At 60.1% G+C, this 21973-nt stretch overlaps 1 protein-coding gene across 1 annotated transcript; it reads right to left on the bottom strand.

The window, feature by feature from the left end:
- Positions 1-7733: 7733 nt before the first annotated feature.
- EFNA2 (ephrin A2) lies at positions 7734-21072 on the bottom strand. The gene is made up of 4 exons (XM_052644387.1): positions 20933-21072; positions 11231-11544; positions 8845-8910; positions 7734-7855 (listed from the first exon to the last, which is right to left on the bottom strand). The coding sequence occupies exons 1-4, from the start codon at positions 21070-21072 to the stop codon at positions 7734-7736; spliced, it is 642 nt and encodes a 213-aa protein (XP_052500347.1).
- Between the last annotated feature and the right edge of the window lie 901 nt (positions 21073-21973).

Below are 21973 nucleotides of genomic sequence, written 5' to 3'. Positions count from 1 at the left end.
CCAGTGCCACGGACTGGGTGGGGCGGAGGGTGTCTTATCCAGTAGGACCAGGTCCTGGATGCACACCCTGGGGCTCAGAATTCAGGTTTCAGACCCAGATTTCGCTCTCTGACCCCTGAAGTCCCCCCAGGTCCCCAGCAGGCTCCAGGGGTGCTGAGATGTTCCCCAATAGAATGAAGGGTGGTCCAGGGGCAAGAAGCCAGCAACGCCTCCCCAACCCCCACCCCAGCCACTGCTGCAGGGTCTCCAACCGGGCGACTTAATACTGCCTGTCACCAGGATGTGGGATGGGTTATTTATCTGGTGTATATATGTATTTTAATTTAAAGATCTGCCAGCCAGCAGGGCTGACTCCTGTGGTGCCCCCTCTGCCCCCCTCATCTGAGAGAGGCTATTCCCCACTACCTCCCCACACCCAGGCCTTCCCTGAGAAACCAGCGCCAGAGAAGGAGGCCAGCGCCGCCAACCTTGCTGGTGAGTAGAAGCACTCAAGTTGGAGTCCATGCACCAAACACATTCAGTAAGTCATTCAACAAATGTTCAGTGGGGGCTGACTGACATTGTGCTAGATGCTGGGGTCACCGGGGGTGGGGGAGAACTGAAAGTCCTGCCTTTATGGGGCCATTCTGGTCATGGAGAATCCCTCAGGCAGGGAACTTCCCTGGTGGTTCAGGGAAGACTGGCTAAGACTCTACCCTCCTGATGCAGGGGGCCCAGGTTCAATCCCTGGTTGGGGAGATAGATCCCATGTTGTTGTTCAGTTGTTCAGTGGTGTCCGACTCTTTGCAACCCCATGGACTATAGCACACCAGTCTCCCCTGTCCTTCATTATCTCCTGGAGTTTTCTCAGACTCATGTCCATTGTGTTGATGATGCCATCCAATCATCTCATCCTCTGTCCCACTCCCTCAAGTAAAGGGTCCTGCATGCCTCTGCTGGGACCCGGCACAGCCAAATAAATAAAGGAATTAAAAAATAGACTTAAAAAAATAAAAGAACCCCCCCCTCCCCGGGCAGAGAACCCACCATGGCACTATAGCACCATTTTCTGGGTCAGCAAACTGAGGTTCTGAGAAGACCGATGACTCAAGCATGGTGGGTGGCAGAGGCCACTATGATGAAACCCCAGTCTGTCTGATACCTACAGCTATACCCTCGGCCAGGTGGGGCACTAACCTCTCTGTGCCTCAATTTCCCCTCCTGGCCACTGGACGTCTCACCTCAGCGGGGCTGCAGGCATGATGCATGATGCTAATAAAGACCCCCGGGTGCGCGGGGCCGGGGGCGGCGCTGCGTCATTAACACTCGGCCAGGAGGGGAGCAGGATATTGCAAACCATAACTCTGGCTCGCCTGCCGGGCGGCGCGGAGGCAGAAGCGCGGAGGGAGGGCCCTTTCGGCGTGCCCCCTGCAGCAGGGTAATAGCAGGCTCTCATTTTTGCAGCTTAAGGAGGACTCCCAACGCCGGTCCTGCCGCCGCGCGCCGCCGGCTCAGGCGCTCCAGCGGAGCCGATGCGGAGGGTTCTGCCCATAATAAAGACTCCGGACCCGCCTGAGCCGCTGGTTGCCTCCCTTCTCATCCACCCCTCACTGACGGCCATGTCCCAGCTGTGGGGCCCCTCCTCCGGCCTCGGCGTCTCATCTGTAAAATGAGTCTCAGCTGGGTCTCTTCTGCTAGTAGAGAAGTCAACTGAGGCCCAGCGGGGAGTCGGGGGCGGGGTGTCCCAGTGGAGAGAGAGGCTGAATAGGAGGCTGGGACTCAGGCCTTGCACCACTTCGCACACCTGGGGAAACCTGAGTCCTGCGGAAGCCGACTGCTCGACCATGCCTGCCCATCCTCCCCCACCTCCAACACCGGAGCTCACGCCCCCACTTCGCAAACGCGGAAACTGAGGCCCAGAATGGGGTCTTCGCGGACGAAGTGACGCCCTTTCGCAAGGGAAGGCGCGCAGGGGACCGTGGCGCGGGTGGGATGGGGGACCCGCCTGGGTGGCGGGGCGCAGTGGGCGGGGCCTCACTAGAGGGGTGGGGCCCTGTCCTAAGTGTTGGGGAGCCACGCAGGAATTGGAGCAGAGGAAGGGGTGCGGGAGCCGGGAGCTTGGGTTCCGCGGCGTGGGGTGGGGTGCCCGGATGCCACTCCTATCTCAGGGTCAAGGCCTTTTCCGGTGGGGGCGCCCCCAGCCTCAGTCCCTACTGCCGTCCCCCCCGCCCGCCCGCCGATCCCAGGGGCTGCAGGAGGCTTTTCAGCACTTAGACCCGCAAACTTTGTGAGGGGAGCGGCTGGCTCTCCGGCCCCCACTCCAACCCGCCCGAGGGTCCCTGGGGCCCAGCATCGCCTCTTGCCTCTTCTTCCTCCCGTCGGGCGCCGTGCGGGTGGGACAAGGCCCGGAGGCTGCCTCAGTCCCCTCCCCCCCGACCCCACTCCGCTGCCTCAACAGGTCAGTGCAGACGCCTAAATCAGGGAAGCCGCGGAGGGGGGAGGCCCGGTGGACCAGAGACTCTGGGAACGCCATAGACAATAGCCCCTACCCCCACCCCACCTCCACCCTCTGCCTCTCTGCGCACCATCCTTGCACAGAGGGGCTGGAACTGGTGGAGTCACCCAGATCCAACTCCTGGCCCCAGGGAGGCCTGGGGCTCACCCTGGATCCACCCTCATTGACCTGTGGGGCCTCAGTTTCCCCCTCTGCACAGGAGAGGGGTCTCCTCCACCACTCGTCCATTCCCTTCCCCAGGGACTGGATCTCCATTAGGGCCCATAGATCGCCTCTGGGCCTCAGTCTCTGTTTTGGGATCAATGGGGCAAGTCAGGGGCTGTCAGGCGGGCAGCCCCCTGGGAAAGTCTCTCTCTCTCCCTCAGAGAGAGGGGTCTGGCCCCCAACCTCCCTGCCTCTACGCCGAGGTTCCCAGCTGGCTCCTGAGAGCGAGGAGAGGATGGCTGGGGTGCGGTTCTGCAGCAGGCGACAGTGCAGGGAAGAGACAGGGAGGGTCAGTGGCCTCCTGAACACCTCCCTGGGGGGAAGCTGAGGCCTCAGGCTCAGCAGACCCCACCCAGAATTCACTCCTCCTTCCTGGCCTCCAGTCCTGCCCCAGAGCCTCCTGTGTACCACTCCTCTAGCCATCTCTTTGCCCCGCCCCCTCCCTCCCAGCCTCCCACAAGACCATGCAAAGAAGGACCTGAATCTCCAGCAATCTGTCCCTGTCCTTCACCTGCCCTGAGCCCCCCATTTGAGCCCCTCCCTCCCCTCTCCAACTGCCTTGCCCCCGTCCACACCCAACCCCAGCCCTAGTGATCATCTCCAGCATAGGTCCAATAATGGGAAATTGAGGGTGGGAGGGTCTCCTGCCTCCCGCCCACCACAACTGCCTGTCTCAGCCCCACCGGCCTCACTAGCCCAGTTGCAGCCTCTTAATTTCCAGCTTGTGTGTCATCTTGTGGTGGTTTATGGCTCCTTGGGGGCTCCCAGGCTGTGAACTCACTTTTCATTTGTCTATGCATGGCCACCTGCAACCAGGCCCAGGGTGCCCATCACTGTAGCCTCCTCCCACGACCCATATGCCCCCAAATATGGGGCCCAGAGACCACCAGGGCAGGACTCAGCATCCTTGCCCTGACCCCACAGACTGAGGGAAGGCTCAGCACTGACTGCACGCAGGAGGTGCTCACTGAATGTTCGCTGGGGATTTTGACACTGATGCGGGAAACGTGGACAGTGGGGCATCATGTCAGAGGGTCCCTGAGGGAGCAGGTGTCAGGCAGGAGGAGGGGGTGGAGGCACCTGGAGAGGGGAAGTGAGCCCAGGGCCTCTGGAACAGTGGTTTTTCCTCTGATATGACCCACTGCGTGCCTGTGGTCAAGGGACTTGATCAGACCCCCTGAAAGCCAGAGTGGTCCCCATCAGTCCGGAGGGCAATGTGCAAGCCCCTTCCGTCATGGTCCCAGAGTTGGGGGCCCAAGGCATGGTCTGGGGCTTCTTCTCAGAATAGATGGGGACACAGTGACCCAGAGGGGAGGGGCTGTGGTGACTTCCTGTGACTGTGGGCATTGATCCCCCAAACCAAGATGTCCACAAATCAAAGAGGTACCCGACCAGGAAGCCCAGCTCCACCGAAGAGTGACAGTCATGATGTGAGGGGAACCTCAGGGTTCTCCCACCCCACCTCCCAACCCTCTTTCCGTGGGGAACCACCAGGTACACAAGGGACCCGCATATCCATGGCCACCTGGGATACCTGCTGTGGCCAGTGCAGCCCCAGGAGTGGGGGCCACCCTGCACCTTGGTGTGGGCTTTCAAGGCCATTACCAGTGGCCAGTGATGGACGGCCTGGTTCCTGAGAGACCTAGGCCCCAAGTGCAAGCACCTGTCCATACAGGGGGCACACAGATGGACAAGGCTGTGTGGTTTCTCTGTATATGTGTGTATGTGTGTCTATGCCCATGGCAGATGACAAGTCCCAGGGGAGACACAACTGTGGACCAGTCCTCCTCTCCTTTGGGGACTCTCAGCCCATAAGGAAGATGGACGGACAAATAAAAATATCAGAGATTTGACAGCAGGGGGTGGGGTGAGGACTGCTTGACCTCCATGGCACTCTGCTTGACCAGGGAGGTCAAGAGGGGACATGGGACATATTTAAAGGGGGTTGGGGAGAGAGCCAGGTGTGGTCTGCTGGGGTAACATGTGCAAATACCCCAGTGTGAGAACAGAGCTCTTTGTACTTACCCATCCCAGGTTACCTTTTGTGTTAAAACTTTGTCTCAGAAATAACAAAATCCTCATAATAGCTAAAATGTCTATAAACCCAAATGTCTATAAACTGGTGGATGGACAGAATGCCACCCTTCCACGGATTGGAATATTACTCAGCCCTGAAAAGGAGAGAAGCCCTGACACTCGCTACCATATGCATGGTCCCTGAGAACACTATGCTCAGTGACAGAAGCAAACACAGAAGAACACACAGGGTGTGATTCCACTGATGGGAAACATCCAGGCCAATCCACAGACACAGAGAGTGGGTTCCTGGTTGTCAGGGGCTGGGGCAGGAGTGGGGTTATTTTGGGGGTGATGGAATGTTCTGGAATCAGATAGTAGTGATAGTTGCTCAACCCTGTAAATGAATAGAAATTGTGGAATTGTACTTGAAACGGATGGCTTGTGTGGTATGTCAATTATATCTCAATAAATTTTTTAGTAATAATCAAAATGAGCTGCTACGATTCTGCCCCACAATCCTCACATTTAACCCTCTCTCACCAGTTCCCTCCAGCCCTGTGGTCGAGTTGGGGTGTTTGGGTGAGGGGTCTCAGGAAAGGTGGGCAAAGGAAGCCTCGGAGTGCAGGGGTCCCTCGGCTCTCCCTCCATGGCACTCTGCACAGTGGCCACCCTGTGTCCCCCGATGCTGGGCAGGGCGGGTGGGGTGCACACAGGGGTCTTTGTGTCGCTCGCTGGCCTCATTAAGAGGCAGCCCCTGTCGCCGGACCCAGCACGGCCGAATTAATTAGCCCAGCGCCTTCCCTCTCCACTCATTGTGCTGGGGATGCTACAGTCCCCTTGGGTGGCACTGAGGCGAAGAGCAGCCCTAAGGCCCCCTCCCTCAGCCACACTCTGTGCCTCTCTGGGCCAGGCTGGGGTGAAGGCCCCTGGGACTCCACAACCCTCTGATACATGCCGCCGGGAAGCTGGGAGAGAATTCGAGATGACAGACAAACCTCCACGCTGGCCTGGAGTCACTGGGGACACTAAGTCACACTTTGGCAGAGCTTGGTGACCAAGATGATGGAACTTTTTTTTTCATTGTTTTATTGTTTGGCTGCACCAGGCCTTAGCTGTGGCATGAGAGACCTTCAGTCTTCACTGTGGCACTCAGGATCTTTAGCTGTGGCATGTCAGATCTAGTTCTCTGATCAGGATCGAACCCGAGCCCCCTACATTGGGAGCTCAGAGTCTTAGGCAGTGGACCACCACACATAGAACTTGGTAGGATCCTAAGAGACCTGTCGTAGAACCTGGGGACCGCCCCCCAGCATGGATGAAGGGTTCGGGAAACGACTGGCCCTGGGGCCTGGGGGTTCCAACCTGCTCAGGTGCATCAGGTGGTGGATACTTAATAAGCCCCTGCTGTGTACTTAAAGGCAGCCTCGCCTCTTCCCGGCCTCCCCATAGCTGCCCCGGGGAGAAGGTGCTTGTTTCCATTTCCCAGGGAGGTGAAAACAGGCACAGCACCCCACAAATGCTCATGCCGGGGCCCTGCACCCAAACGACACACATCCAGAAGCAAAGATTCGCCATCAGCCCTACGGTCTGCAGACACTGCTCCCCAGCAGATGCCAGACCCAACCCCAAATTATGAGCTCAAAGCACCCCTCCAACAAGGACTGGCAGGCCCCAAATACAAATACACACCCTGGATGCTTATGCTCATTTTATTATAAAAAAATACAGAATCCAAAGTTGATTGTGACGGACTGGGGGAGGCCCTGTCGCCAGCTCCAGGCGTGGCAAGGCCGCCCGCCCACGACCCCTACAAAAGCCCCCCCACCGCCGGCGTGCCTGAGCCGGCTCCCAGCGGCCACGCACCATATATATTTATATATAATATATATAAAACACAGATCAGGAAAGGCGGGTAGAAATATGAAATCTGTATAAATGAGCTGTTTCCTTCATTAAAGTGTCTTCCAGAAGGGGTTTCTCTTTTCGGTGGTGATGTTCAACGTCCCCCTCCCCCCAGTTTTGTTTTGTCCTGTTTTCCTTTTTTCTTACAAACATTAGTCATAGAGGAGAGGGAAGGGGGTCTGACAGACAAAGGAGCTTATTGCGAAGTGCAGCTTCTACGCTAAAAAGTCTACCCCATCCCCCACCAAAATAAAAGACCCTTCCCCCCACATGAAGGGGTGAGAAAAAAAAAAGAAACATTCCAGTCCATCCTCAGGAATACAGTAAAAATAAATCACAGTATATACTTGCTGGCTCTATTTACAGAAATGTAACGTCTTCTCTGCCTCTGGGGTGATTGTGCGAGGCTGAGCAGATGAGGGGGTCTAAGACATCGCTAAGATACTACGATGCTATGATTCCCAGGATCAGGACTCCATGGTGACCTCCAGTGAAACCCTGTGGTTTCTGCTCTGGGAGACAAAGACCGGGAGGGAGGAGGGAAGAACTGGGTTGACGGGGGTCTGAGGGCCCATGGACCAGAGTCAGGGGAACTCACTACCTGCCTGCCCTTTCTGCCTCAGGCCAGCCTGTCCCAGGGCACCTGGGGGTCCACTACACAGTCACCTCCAGCCAGGACCAACAAATGGAATGACCAGGCCAGGGGTCCCTGGTTCCCCTTCTCCCAGTGGGCTGGGAACCCCTGCCCCATCCATCCATTCTGTTTCCTTCCCAAAGTCACAGGCGACAGCAAGGAATAAATTAAATTAGAAACTCAAGTCTTTCCGATCCAACCATGAAGAATACACTAAAAACAAAACAAAACAAAAATCCAACATTGCCAAGAGGTCCCCTGGTTCACCAGGGCCTCCAGACAAGACAGTGTGGCCACGAGCTGGGCGGACAACCAGCCTCTTGGGCACGGGTTGGGGGCGCCTTGGCTGCCCCTGCCCCGGCCAGCCTGGGACATGTGGACAGCCCCACCTCACAGAGCAGCACCAGTGGCGGGAGGAGCGGCGTCTCTATTTGGTCTCAGAGGCGGGCCATTGAGGTGGAGCCAGGGTCCTGTGGCGGGCTAGGAGCCCAGGAGGGTCCACAGCACAGGGACAGTGCTGAGGAAGAGCTGGCAGCTGCCCAGGCCACTGCAGGAGTTATTGCTGGTGAAGATGGGCTCGGGGGCCTCATACAGAGTCTCGTCTGTAGGGAGACAAAGAGCCAGGGTGGTCAGTGGCAGGCCCATCCACCCCCACCCTGCTTCCCAGACCTCAAGACCCAATGTTGCTAAACACCTTTTTCAGGACATCCCTGGCAGTGGTTAGGACTCCAGGTTTTCACTGCAGAGGGCACGGGTTTGATCCTTGATTGGGGAACTAAGATTGCACATGGTGCACAGTGCAGCCAAAAACAAAATAAAATCAAACAGCAAAAATTAAAAAACAGTGTAACCAGATGATTGACCTGAGATCATGACCCTGCTCTAAGGGATCTATGTCCCTGTACCTCTGGGGCAACACCTCCAATACAGAGTGTGGCAACCAGCAGGAGCCCAGTAAATGTGCCTGGAGGCGGGTGAAGTGGTGAGGCCATGGGAATCCCCCTTCCCTCTGAGTATCAGGATGTTTCAAGAGCTCAGAACATGAGTATTCTAGAGAACTTTCCTGAAGTCCACTCTGGGTACAGAGGGCTTCAGCCTCAGGGAGGCCCAGCTGCAGACTTCAACCTTCATTCTTTCTTAAATTTATTTGTTTTTGGTTGCACTGGGTCTTCACTGCTGCACACAGGCTTTCTCTAGTTGCAGCAGACGGGGGATATTCTTCATTGCGTTGTGTGGGCTTCTCATTTTGGCTCCTTCTCTTCTTGCTGCCGAGCACAGGCTCTAGGGACATAGGCTTCAATAGCTGTGGTACATAGGCTTAGTTGCTCTGCAGCATGTGGGATGTTCCCAGACTAGGGATCGAACCCACGCCCTCTGCACTGGCAGGAGGATTCTTAACCACTAGACCACCAGGGAAGCCCCAAAACTTCATTCTTGAAGGTCTGACATGGCCCCATTTGCAGGGCCAGTCCCAGCCATTGGTGAGGCTGTGGGACTCCCTAGGGTACGCTGTCACCACCTCCTTCCTGATTCCACTGACCACTCAGTGGGTTCTGTGAGTTGAGGACCCCATTGACCCCCAAGCACTTACTGGTTGGCCTCACATAAACCTTCAGTCGCAGGCAGGGTCGGTCCACAGCATTGGGCGGTGTGGCAGCTGGAAGAGAGGGGTTGGGGATTAGTAGGGCAGGGGACTCTTGGTGCCTGGGACCTCTTGGGACTGCATCTCCTTCCCCATGCCCGTGACCCAAGCCTGACCCCAGGTAGGGGAATCCACACATAAAACTCCTCACCATACATCAAAGGCCTAGACATAATGCCCATGAGTTCCCAGAAGTCTTCTTGCATGCTCCCTTTGCCCCTCACTTCGCTGACTCCTAACCCCAGAGATGGGGGTGGGGTGTCTATGTCTGACTCCATCTTACCCCAGGGCAGCACAGGGCAAGGTTCAAAGGTGATGAATAAAAATGTGTGTTTTCAATAAGCAAATAAAGGGAATCCCCTGGTGGTCCAGGACTTCGATCCTTTATCAGAGAACTAAGATCCCACATGCCACACAGTGCAGCCAAAACTAAAACAAAACAAAATCAAATAGCAAAAAACCCCACAAACAAACAAATGATTGACGTGAGATCAAATCCCTGCTGTTAGGGATCTGCGATGTTGGCAAGTCACCCCCTATCTAGGCCTCATGTGGCCCAAGGTAGGTGCTTTGGTGTGCGTGCACACTCAGTCGTGTCCCACTCTTTGTGATCCCATGGACTGTAGTCCACCAGGCTCCTCTGTCCATGGGATTCTCCAGGCAGGGATACTGGAGTGGGTTGTCATGCCCTCTTCCAGGGGACCTTCCCGACTCAGGGATCGAACCCACATCTCTTGCGTCTCCTGTATTGGCAGTCAGATTTATTATCACTATGTCACCAGGGAAGCCCCAACTGGGTGACTGCCTGAGCCCACTAGGCCTGGGAAGGAAGCAGCATCCGGCCTCCCTTGGACAGTGACCCACAAGGCCCGGGGTCACTTGGAGGTTGAAGTGCATTGAGTCCTCACACCTAAAATTCCACCATAGGGCTCCCTGCTTCTTGGTCCACTTGGGGGCCAGGGGAGGTCCAAGAGCACTGGCCATGAGTCAGGAAAGAGGGGCTTGGGGGCCAGGCTTGGGACAGGGAGGGAGGCCTAGGGCTCCGTGGGTGGCGGACTTCACACAGGTGAACAGGTGCAGGCACCACATGGCTGCGGCCAGGCCCGTCCCCGCCTGTGTTCTTGGCCGGTCCTCTTTGTGGCTGTCACCTCTGCCTGCCCCCCAGAAGTCCCTCGTGCTGGGAGATGAAGATAAAAAGCACGTAATAAAAATAACATTCGTCACAGAGATAGGACGAATAATTACAATAATTATCTTTATGAAACTCCCATCTCGGAAAGAAAAATGTAATTTTTCTTACATTACAGGGACTTAATTTAAACACCTTCTTCCCCTCCCCCACCCTCTTCTTCCCTGAATTAAAAGGAAAAAATCCAAATAGAGCAAAGAAAGGAGGAAATGGAGCCTCGTAGAGTTTAATTTGACTCAGCGGGAACTAGGGTGGTGAGGCACTGGGTCCCTCCCAGAAGCCTGGGGCGGGAGTTGGGTTGGGGGGTGGGGGTGCAGGCCCCCTCCCCACCTGCTCCCCATCAGCCTCCAGGACGCTGAGAAATGGGGCCGCACAACCCCTCAGAGCCACCACCTTGGGCCCAGGTGGGTTTCCTGGGCCCCCATCTTGGCAGGGGCTATGGGGGACCCTCTCATTCTCAGATTCTCAGAGACTAGGGGCTGCTGAGGCTTGGCTACTGCGAACTTGAAGCCTGGGCACACTCTGCCACGCCAGGCCCTGCCTTTGGCATTTGGTGGGGGAGGAGGAAGAAGGGGCCCCTCGGGAGGCCCTAACCCCAGCAGAGGCGGGGACAGTTTACCTGCTCGCCCCCCCAGGCCTACAGCACGGCATGAATGCCCAGTGGACCTGGACCAAGGCTGCCTCCGACCTTGAAACGCCTCCACATTCCTCTGGGAATCTGGGCTCTCGGGTGCGAGGGGGAGAAACGGGGTGGGGGGGGGGCGGGGGCGAGGGGGGGGTGGCGGGGGTGGGGGGCGAGGGGGGGGGTGGCGGGGGTGGGGGGCGAGGGGGGGTGGCGGGGGTGGGGGGCGAGGAGGTATGCTTAGGAGATGCCCGCCCAGTTCACGGTGTGTCCTCCATCCCTCCTCCCCGACAGGAGTAGGCAGGCCTAGTTTCTGGCTTCAGTGCAACATGGGGTGGGCCCCCCTGGTCTCAGGGTAAGACGAACTGACCGTGGGGCCACTGGCTCAGCGGCCTAGATAGAGGCTGACCCGCAGGCCAGGCCGAGGGGGCGAGGATGGAGACCAGAGGCCCCGGCAGAGGAAGGAGGAGGGATGGGGAGGGGAGAGGAGAGGGGGGAGGAGGAGGGAGCCCGCCCCTACTCACAGATGTAGTAGTACTCGTGGCCCGGGCGGAACTCGAAGCCCAGAGAGAAGGGCGTGAAGAGCTGGAACTTCTCGGAGAACTTGAGCGGGCCCCCGGGCGCCGCGGGCCGGTTGCACTCCCAGCGCTTGAAGCCGCGCTGCCTGTGGTCGCAGGAGGCGTGGCCTTCGCCGTTGACCATGTACAGCACATAGTGCTCCATGCGCTCGGCCGGCGGCAGCGGGGCCCCGTAGTGCGGGCAGTAAATGTCCAGGTAGTCGTTGATGCTCACCTCTACGGTGTAGCCGCCGCCGTCGTCCGCCGCGCCCGCGTGGAACCTGGGGGCGGGGCCGGCAGTCAGTGCGGGGGGACGGGGGCTCAGGGATGCGGAGCAGGGGCCGGGAGTAGGGTGACGGGTTAGTGCAGGAGAAAAGGGAAAGTTAACGGATGGGGTAAATGGGGAGGGGTCATTGGTCAGCGCAGGGAAGGGGCGGGGCCTGGGGATGGGGAGCCCGGGGAGGGTGTGGAGTTGATGGGTCAGTGCAGGAGACAAGCGCAGAGTCAGCGAAAGGGTAAATGGGGAGGGGTCACTGGTCAGCATAGGGGGATGGGGAACCCTGGGAGGGTGTGTGGGTGATGGGTCAGTGCAGGGGAAAAAAGTAAGTCAGAGATGGGGGAAGGGCGAGGGGTTGTGTGTAGGGGGGACACACTGCCCACAGTCAGGTGCCAGGGTCTGAGCCCATGATCTCCTGCCTGGTACAACAACCCTGCCACACCAAGACCAGAGCAGGCGCCTGGAGACCTAGACTAGCCCTGAGCCCCAGGCCCACAGTGAGGTTTGTCCCAGGGAAGAGGGCCTGCCCCCAGGCATTCTGGGTAACCACATGCACCCAAGCAGGCGCCCTGTGACTCACAGCCCCCCAGACCCCCAATTCCCTGCAGAATCCACATCTGGGCCCTTCAGCCACACAGGCCTGGCACAAGATATCCCCCCCACCAGGAAGTCCCACTCCAAAAGCTTTAACTGCTTGACTTCAATGCCCCCTCCTCCAGGCAGCCCTCCATGCCATCCCCAGAGACAGCCTCCTGTTTTCCTTCTGCAGATCTGCCTGCCAAGAAGACCCAGGGTACCTGGGACACAGGTCAGTTATCCCTGCCTCTCTGAGACAAGCTTAGCCCCTCTCCTGTATCCCCAGAGAGGCGGGGCTTGACATGAAGGATGCTCAGACACCCCCATCCCTCAGTCCAACTCAGGGGTGCCCTGGGTTTGATCCCCCCCCTCAGCCCCACCCCTTCCACCCTGAGTGACATTCTTCATCCTCCCTCCAGAGCCTCCAAAATCTGGCAGCTACCCCACAACTCCCTGATTCCCCACCCTGATGCCTTAGCCCACCAGCTCTGCCTCCCAGCCTTGGCCCTGGAGGTCTCCTCAGCTGTCACAGAGCCTGTACCCCTTTCCTTGGGGGGCCCCTTGACCCAGCCTCATCAGGCAAGGATGGAGGTCAGCTGAGCGAGGGACAGGGAGCTCCCCTTCCATCAATGCCTGCAGCTACAGCGCCAGGAGCCCTTAGATCTCCGGGATGCAGTCCCCTGGGTCCCTGTCATGTAAACGCGGCCTGGACCGAGGGGGGACAAGGGGGCCTCCCAAGAGGGATTATTAGCACATAAAAGGCCTGGCAGCGGAGGGTTGGGGGCAGGCTCCCCCACCTCCTCCCTCCTCACACCAGCAGGGAAACTGAGGCCTGGTGAGGGGCGGTGGCAGCGAGGGAGGGCGAGGCCACTGGGGCCCCGGCCCCGCCACTGCCTCTGTGCCCATGTGCCAGCTGCCCTGGACCGCGGAAGGGAGCAAGGCGGCCCCCATACCAGGAGCACTAACTGGCACAGCTGGCACCTGAGGGGGCAGCTGGATGATCAGATGGCATTGGCTGGCCCCCCGCTACCCTGAGACTGTGTCAGGCGGGGGCGAGAGCTCCGGGGACCTTCGAGCTGGGAAGAAGGCAGGCAGGGGACCGGCCCATGGTGCCTCAGTTTCCCCACCCATCAGGAGGGACCCCAGATGATGATATCAAGTCTGTGGCTGAAGTCAAGGTTCAGAGAATTTCAGGTCAGGGAGTAGGGGGAGTGGATTCACTCCCAGCCCTTCCCTGTTGCACGGGGTTCACCCAGGAATAGGGTGCCCACTTCCTCCCGCAGAAATGGGAAGGCCTTTGCAGAATAAATGTGTCTGGCAGTGCAGGTCCGTTGGGGGCTGAGAAACCTCATCTTGTTCCTACCCAGGATGGATCTCAGCTGGGTCTTGCCTTCTCTTCTCAAAGACTCAGTTTCCAACTCTGTCATGGAGATGGTCCCTGAGGCGGATGGGAGAACTTCAGCTGTGCACACAGCAGGCACCCCATAGATGCAGGGCAGCCCTGAGTGGGGCTGGGAGCCTGCCCATCCCATGGGCCGCTCTGGCTGGCCGGGCACAGGCGTCTCATTGACCAGCCATGTCCTCTGGACCCTTGGGCACGATCGATGCAGAAGCTGCTCCAGGCTTTTTGAAAAGTCATTTTCGCTCCTTCCCGGCCCCATTGAAAGCCCAATTGATCAACTGATCGATGACAGCCACGGCCCAGCAGCTGCCCAGGGACCCATCCTCACCCCAGCAGGCCCTGCGAGGAGGCTGTGACAGGGAGCCGTAGGCAGAGGTGGGGGAGTCCTGGTCCTGGCCTCTGGGCCTGTTTTCCCTCTTGTCCCTGGCTTGATGCCAGGGATGTCCCTTCAGCCTGAAAGAGACTGTGACTCCAGGCAGGGCACTTCTGGAGAAAAGGTGGGTTGCACTGTCTCCCCTTTCTCCTGCCTGACTTTCCCCATCATGCTGGCCTTCCTCCCGTCTTGACACCAGCACCATCAGGTCCCCCCAGCTCACCTTCATTAGAATATCAGCGGCCAAGGCTGCTTTGCTGGGTCAGAGGCTGGACACCCAGGTCCCACTTGGGCCCCCCAAAATCCAGGACTCACTTTTCTGAGTGTCCATCAGACCTCGCCATCCACTGGCTCAAAGCCTTCTATTGGCTCCCCATCACTCAGAACAAAATCCACAGTCCTCCCAGGCTCATGGGGCCTCATATGGCCCCACCCCCAACCTCATCGCCCCATGACTTCCCCAGCTCACTCCCTTCCAGCCATGCCAGCCTCGGGGCTGCTCCTGTTCCTGTCCCAGGGCCATTGCACACACTGTTCCCTCAGCCTGACAAGCCTTTCCCTACTTTCCCCAACTCATCTCTTTTGGACATCATTATATTTATACCGTTACACAGTCCACTGTCTGCCTTCCGGGGGTCAGCCTCCTTCTCTGTACCTTGCTTGGTGGCCTGCATGAGCCCAGTATACAGTGGTGCTCAATACATGTTTGTTAGTCGGTCAAAGGCCAAACGCTCGAGGTCTTCGAGGTGATAGAGTCATGGGGAGCAGAAAGCTGCCTCAAGGTGGGGAAACCAGGACCCCAGGCAGGCGGATCCCAGGAGAAGCCCCCACACCCACCCCCACACCTGAGCTCTGGGAGCCAAAATGGACATTTTTCTCCCTTCCCTGCTATAAAGTAGCCACGGCCTTGCATTGGCATTCCCAGTTCCAAGTTGACGCCTCACCCCTGCTCAGGGTAGCATCAAGGCAGGGGAGATGGACCCCACCCCAAGCTGAGCCTGGTGAGAGCAAGACAAAGCCTTCATTTCCTCCACCAGTGCCGAGGCCTGATATGCAAATGATCCCTGGGAGCAGTAGATACAGATCGAAATTCTCACTAAGGGGTTAATGACTGACTTGGGATGGTTGCCAGACACAGGGCTCCCTGAGGCTTCAGACCTCCCCGCCCCCAACCTCTACACCTTCTCCCCCAGTGGTTCACCCTGCCCGCCGCCTGCCAATGTCCACCCTGCAGGCAGCCACTCCAACCCCACCTACCACCCCTTCCTCTGGCAACCACCCGGCCTGCAGCTAATTAGCTCCAGTCAGGCGACAGTCAAGTCATTAGATGCTAACAGCACAGAAACTAATTAGAAGTCTCACCCAAAATGGGAGTGGGGTGCTGGGCTGCCTTCCCAACCTGGAAACTGAGGCAGGGGTGGGCAGGCGGGGGAGTCTGTCCCCTTCACTCTTCGACTCTCTGTCTCTTGCCTCCCTGGTCTGAGCCATTTCACAGCTCCTACTAAAGGGCTCAGAGATGCCAATGAAGACTCCAGCAAAGAGACACCCAGGCCTGCCCAAATGGACAGCAGGGCTCCCAAAGGCCAAGGCTGGGACCTCACTGAAAATTAGGGCCTCAAAACTTCCCTGGCGATCCGGTGGCTAAGACTCCATGCTCCCAATGCAAGGGGCCTGGGTTCCATCCCAGGTCAGGGAACTAAATCCCACGTGCCACAAAGAAGCTCGAAGATCCCACATGCTGCAACCAACACCTGGCACAGCCAAATAAATATATAAGAAAAGGCTTTAAAGAAAAAGGAAAGAAAATCATGGCCTTACGATAGTGCAGCATCAGCCAAAAAAGGACGATTATGGCCTTGTGGGTGCAGGGTAAACTGAGGCACGGGCCCCACCATGAGAAGCAGGAGGTGAAACAAATGGGGCGGGGTGGAGGGGGAAGGTGAGGGAAGGGCCGCAGGGTCAGCCCACACCCCCCCGGGCCTTGGTCTCAGGCAGGAGGCCTGGGTGCCCAGTCCACGGGGCATGCCTGCCTGGGTCACCTCGCCCTCCTCAGCCCCCACCGTGTGTATGGTGTCTCCGCACTCCTCAGCCAGCCCCAGACGTGCATGCCTCTCAGAGGGGGTCCCCCCACTGGACATAACTTCCTCCTGGCCATGGGTAAATCACTTTCCCTAGGTCTATAAAATGGGGGCATAATGGGGAGCCCGACCCATGAAGCAGACAGGCGAGATGAGGGGGTGTGTGGCCGGGGTGGCAAACAGAGCCCCTTGAAGGCAAGACCCCACATGGGAGTGGGTATGGGGGTGAGCCTCAACCAGGGCCAGCCCACAGAGCTCGGAGTCTGGATTGTGTGCTCCAAGCTCTCAGCTGTGTGTCCACAATGGGGCAGCAAAAAGGTGGCTGTGCCCTTCCTTGCCTGGCCCACTGGGCAGGGGACACAGTCGAGCCCTCCTTTTGGAACTGTCCACCACAGATAATTTCCCCAGAGCAATGCCAGGGGGATGAGGGTTGAGGCTGATCCGTGCTGGGTGCCTTGGTGAGGGGAGGGGACCTGCTGCCGAGGCAGGACCCTGCACTGGGCTTGGCTCAGGGGCTGCAGAACGAGCCATCGAACCTGCAGGAACCCTGCCTCCCAGACCCCCAGTTCACACACCTGTGCATCCCAAGTTCGGCCACCTCTGCACCTGCGGCCTCGAGGGACCCATGACCCTCAGGGGACATCTGCTGAGGGCCCTGAGGTCAGAGATGGCTCCCCCTTCCCCGGGCCCAGCTCCCAGGCAGGCTAGAGGCCAGTCCCTCCCCTTCCCCCAGTCCTCAGCTCAGCTGCTGCCTCAGTTTCCTCTGCACGCTGAGCTGCCCAGGGTGGGGGTGAGAGGCAGTTGTCCACCGTGGGGAGGGACCAAGGCTGGGGAAAGGGAGCCTGTGGATCCCAGCCTCAGAGCCCAGGCTGCCAGCATGTGGGGGCACCTCAGAACTGGCCCCCCCGACCCCAGCACTGCAGTTCCCACCCTGCACAACCACCTGAACCTCGCTGCTGCTGCAGATACACTGCGGGCCTGTCTGGAGCCTCCCTGCTTGCCTGCAGGCAGGAATGGCCTCCGTTTCCCCTCCGCGTCGGGGGCCTCTGGTCCCTTGGGGTCACATCCATGCCTCGCCCATCCACACCAGGCCCGCCCTGCTGCCATCCACAGAGGGGCACAGCCCGCCACCCCACTTCACAGAGGAAACATGACTCAGGGGGCTCTGAGCAGTCAAGCCACTAGCCCAAGGGCTTCCCAGATCCCCGAGTCCGAGCTCCAGCCCTCCATGGCCCCCCAGACCACACCCTCGGACCCCAAAACTCCCAGGTCCATGGGTCCTCATTCTCTAAGTCCCCCTTAAGTCGAGTGGATGAGCTTCTTTCAAACAAAACCAAAAATCCTCATGTGGCAAAATATGGCATCGCCCGCTTCAAAGCTGGTTCCCTGGAGGCCTGGGCAAGGCTGGCAGGCACCAGGGGTGCCCGACACCCCCTCAGGGAGGACGTAGTCCTAGTCACTATCTTCCCCCTGGTCATTTGAGATGGGAATATGGCCGCTGCCCACACCCAAGGGCAATCAGGCAGGCAGTCAGGGTCTGCACCACTGGGTCCACCCAAGCTGCAGACTTCCAACCAGGTGGAGAACTCAGGGACAGGAGGGTCCCTGCCGGTGCCAGCTCTGAATCTCGATGGCCCCTCTGCACCACGGGCAGCAAGGAGCCCAGCCCACAGGACCCGGAGACATACCCCCAGCAGGGACCCACCTGGGCTGGAGGAGGGAGTGGAGGAGCAGTCAGGTGGGCACGGAGGGCAAGCTGTGATCACCGCCCTCTGGTGTGGGCTGTCAGCCCCCGCACTGGGGCCCTCAGAGCCATGCCGTACATACAGACACGTGTGTGCACGCCATGAAGACATTCCAGAGACACGCGTGCAGCCCACATACAGACACACCTTCTCCCCAGGTGTTGATCTGCATGCACAGATACACACGCACACTCCACACCCAGACACACTGCTGCAAACATGCATGCTCCCTGCACACATGTGTTCTCCAGGCACACACATGCGGAAACGTGTGCAGACACACAGGGCCAGGGCTGCCAAACACACGTAGGCACTTGAGTGTATGTGTGGCAGTGGGGGTGGGCAGTGTGTGTGCTCCATACACACAGCTGTGCACCTCCCAGGACTCAGGACTCCTGAACAGCATGGGAAAGAACACACAGCTACAGGGTGGACATGCCCTGCAGCCCAGTGAGCCTCCGAGGTGTCCCCAGAAGCAGCCCGCCAGGATGCCCGGCCCAGGCCAATCCGGCCACAGACAGGCCCAGAGACACCCGGCAGCCAGACCCACAGTGCCCAGCTCAGGCGGGGACCAGACAGATAGACGGCTGAACAGCCGGCCAGTGAGGGTGCAGGGGTCCATGGCTGGACCCAGTCTCCACCCTTCAGCGGCAGTGGAGGTGGGTGCGGGGCTCCCTGGCAGCGTCGGCCAGCCTCGTGTTCACAGGAAATCCACGGCACAGCAGGAGAATGCAATTGGGGAAACACAGCCACACACTCATTACCTCGGCGCAGGTACAGGCCAGCCAAGCAAGGGTGGCCGGCCTCACTGCAGCACTGCCTGGGCCTGGTGGTCCTCCACCAGCCCGCATGCATCCCCGTGGCTTCTCTGCTGCCTGACAGTACCCCACCTGAGGCAGCCCAGCCCTGGCTCGGTCCCCTTCCCAACGCACGGTGCCTATTGTGTGTGCCCCCCTCTCTTTCTGCACAGCCTGTCCCTGCGTTTCCTGGCTCCTCTGTTGGCCGCCGCCACCAGTCTCCCTGTTTCGACCCCACTCTCCCCTGTCCCCACACAGGCCTGTCTCTCGTCTCTTCTCGAGGCACTGTCTCCCATATCAGGCCCACCCACCGACTTCACATCTCTCCCTGCACCCTGGCAGCTGCCCCCGCGACTGGGCACCCTCAGGAAATGTCCATTCCGGGTGCCCCCAGAGCCTGAGGCTGGGCAGCAACCTCCTCCTGTGCCTGGCACTCACCCAGTCACTGGACACAGATTCCACTCCGGGCACCCCAGTATACCCAACCTCCCAAGGAGGCCACCCGTTAGCAGAGATCCCCAACCGTGGTGGTGAATGGAGCCCTAATTCTTGACCCAACCGGGGTTCCCAGGCGAAGGGCTTCTGGGACCCTGGGCCCTGCTGCAGGAAGTCGGGGAGGTCACCTCCCACCCAGGACTCCCCAAGCAGGAGGAGGCAGAGGAGAGGCCAGCCCTGACCGCCAGGGTCTGTGCTGGACAGTGAGGCTGTCCTTTCGGGCGGCTGGTCAGAGAGAGCTGTCGGGTCAGCAACAGGAGGCGGCTGAGCGGCTGGACAGAGCCGGCCTCAGGGGCTGCCTCCTTCCCAGCCGGCATCCCGCCTGCAGCCCTGTGGCAGGTGGGGCAGCGACTAGACCCCGCAACCCCCTTCCGTCCCAGTCCCCACTGGAAGCTCCTGGCGGGTCTGGTGTTTGCTAGAACAAAGGACAGGCCACGTTGGGACGGGATTCTGAGGCTGAAACCAAAAACTTGGGCTGGGGAAGCGCTGCCCGCTGGGCTCCCGGCTCCCTGCTCCCTGCTCGGCAGGGAAGAACCGTAATCAAACCCACATGTGACCAGTGGGGCGGGTGGTGCAGGGAACCTGCTCCACAGCAGCCCGGCTGTCCCTCCTCGACCCCGGTTCTCTGCCCTCAGCCCTGGGGCTGACCCCACAACCAGGCAAATGAGGGGGATGTCTGCGTGGGCTCCCTGCCCCGACCTGGGACACAGGCTGCCCTGGTCCCAGGGCTGGCCGAAAGACAGTCCCTTATGCAACTTTCTGCAGAAGGACCGAGGACAGCAGGGGACGGCGAGGGGATGGCGGGGTACCGCTGGCTTGGAAAGCAGGCAGTTTGGTTGGCGCTTGAAAACCGAAAGAAAGTGACTGCAGGCAGAGGATCAGGGGGCAGGGAAGCGGGCGCCCCTGCCCCCACGAGCAGCCCAGCTGGCCTGGATATGACTGTGACCCTGACGGTGGGGCAGACCGGGAGCTGTAGGACCCTAGATTCCATCTCCCATGGGACCCCCAGCCCACTCCCTCCTCCCAGACCCCAGATGGTCCAAGGCTTCCACTGCTGACCAGGATGTGGTCAGTCCCCAGCAAACTTTTCTCGCTCGAGTAGCAGGGGCTCCCGCTGCCCCCAGACCGTACTCAGTACCCGACCTAGAGGAGGTCTGCAGGCAGGCGGGTGGGGCACCTGGGTCCTAGCCCCAGCTCTGCTCCCCTCACCGTGACCTTGAGCCAGCTGCTTGGCCCCTCCACACCTCAGTTTCCCAGTCAGTGCGAGGAGGACAGCGGAGGACACTGCCTGATCAGGACTCTGGGGACAGACCCCGAGCCTCCTCCATGCCTCAGCCTCTCCGTCCCTTTGAAACCCCGGACCAGGGACCCCCTGGAGCAAATGTGGACACTGGTCCACGGGGAGGGACATTCCAACTTCCCTAAGTTCATCTGGGGAGCTTCCGACAGAACGCGCCTGAGGAACCCTCCCCTGCCGGGCCACGGTCCCCCACCTCAGTCCCTCACCTCTGGGCGCGGCTCAGTGACAAGATTCCTGGGCATTCCCACCAACTCTAAAGCTAGCGGAGGTCCCGGAGAGACCTGAGCATTGGGTCCCCCAAGACCGGGGAGGGAACTCAGGGCCAAACGGCTTCTGAGGGTGCCAGAGGGCATCCCCAAACTCCTGGGCCGGCGGCGCTCCGAGACATGCAGGGCGCCAAGTCTCCCAAACCTGTAGGCGGAGGGGCGCCCCGGGGGGAGATGCACGCAAAGTGAGTCCCCCAAACTCCGGTGGCCGGAACTCCCTGGAGGCTCCCGTGGGAAACGGGCGCCCCCACTACTGGGGACAGCGCGCACGGGCGCCCCGAGCCCGGGGTGGGAGGCCAGACTGGGGTGGGGGAGTCCGGGGTCTCCCGGCGCGCGGTCCCCGCCCGCGGCCGCGCTCACCTGGGGTTGCTGCGGTTCCAGTAGACGGCGTAGCGGTCCGAGTTGGCGCGGGCGGCGTCCTCGCCGTGCGCGAAGGGCGGCGGCGGCAGCGGCAGCAGCAGTAGCAGCAGCGGCAGCAGCGGGCGCTGCGCGGGCGCCATGGCCCCGGTCCGGCCGCCGCGCTCGCCTGGCCGCCGCCTGCCAGCCGTCTCCGCCTCCTCCTCCGCCGCCGAGCGGGCGGGCGCGGGGCGGGCGGGAGGAGGGCGCGCCGGCGCTTGGAGATCCCCGGCCGCCCCTGCCTGAGCGCGCGCGACCTCGGGCGCCGAGAAGTCAGGCGGCGGCGGGCGGGGCGCCGGGGTCGCCCCGGGCGCCGGCCCGGCCGCTCAGACACTAAGAGCGCGGGCCGTCACCACCGCACCCGCCGGGGAGGGGCCGGGGCTCCGGCCTTTGTCCCGCCCGAACGCCGGGAGGGCCGCGGGCGCCCCCTCCTGCCGTGCCCCGGCCACGCGGGGCTTGGGCGGGGGGCTGCAGTCCCAACCGCGCCCCGACCTCCCCATCCCCCTGCCCCGCCCAGACCGTCCGGGAGGCCTCCCCCGGTCGGGCTGCTTGCACCCTCTGCCCCAGGTCCTGCCGCCTGTCACCCCAACTCTGTGGGGCTCTGAGTGCACCTTCGTCATCATGGGGGCCGAACCCAGGGTCGCCGAGTTGTTCTCCACCACCTCCCATTCAAGCCAGCAATCTGGTCTGCAGAGTTAACCCGGCAAAGGCAACAGGAGACCCAGAAATGGCTCACCGCCCTGTGCCCTCCCACACTCAAACCCGGACCCCAGAATCCTAACCCAGCCTCCCCCAACACCGAGCCACCCTGTCCAGCCTGGTGAAGGGTTTTGCAGTCTCACTGCCCAAAATGGGAAGTCAGCGGCTGCTGCTGCCTCCCTGCAGGTCCCCCAGGACCCACCCCCCTCACCGGGGTGGTCAGTTCTCACGGAGTCTGTCTCCTCATCTAGGAAAGGAAACAGAAATCCTGACCTCAGCCACGAAGGGTACCAGGGATAGCAGGTG

The sequence above is a fragment of the Budorcas taxicolor genome, chromosome 7 (genome assembly GCF_023091745.1).
Source record: "Budorcas taxicolor isolate Tak-1 chromosome 7, Takin1.1, whole genome shotgun sequence".
Classification (NCBI taxonomy): Eukaryota; Metazoa; Chordata; class Mammalia; order Artiodactyla; family Bovidae; genus Budorcas; species Budorcas taxicolor.
The sequence above is the reverse complement of the archived record's forward strand: the minus strand, read 5'-3'. Positions and strand labels throughout refer to the sequence as shown.

Bases quoted from the DNA above. Each gene is read 5' to 3' on its own strand.
- EFNA2 (XM_052644387.1), bottom strand. From the start codon at position 21,072: ATGGCGCCCGCGCAGCGCCCGCTGCTGCCGCTGCTGCTACTGCTGCTG. The intron at 11,545-20,932 runs GTGAGCGCGGCC...CCCCGCCCCCAG, and splicing joins TGGAACCGCAGCAACCCCAG to GTTCCACGCGGGCGCGGCGG. The intron at 7,856-8,844 runs GTAAGTGCTTGG...GTCTCCCTACAG, and splicing joins GGTTTATGTGAGGCCAACCA to ACGAGACTCTGTATGAGGCC.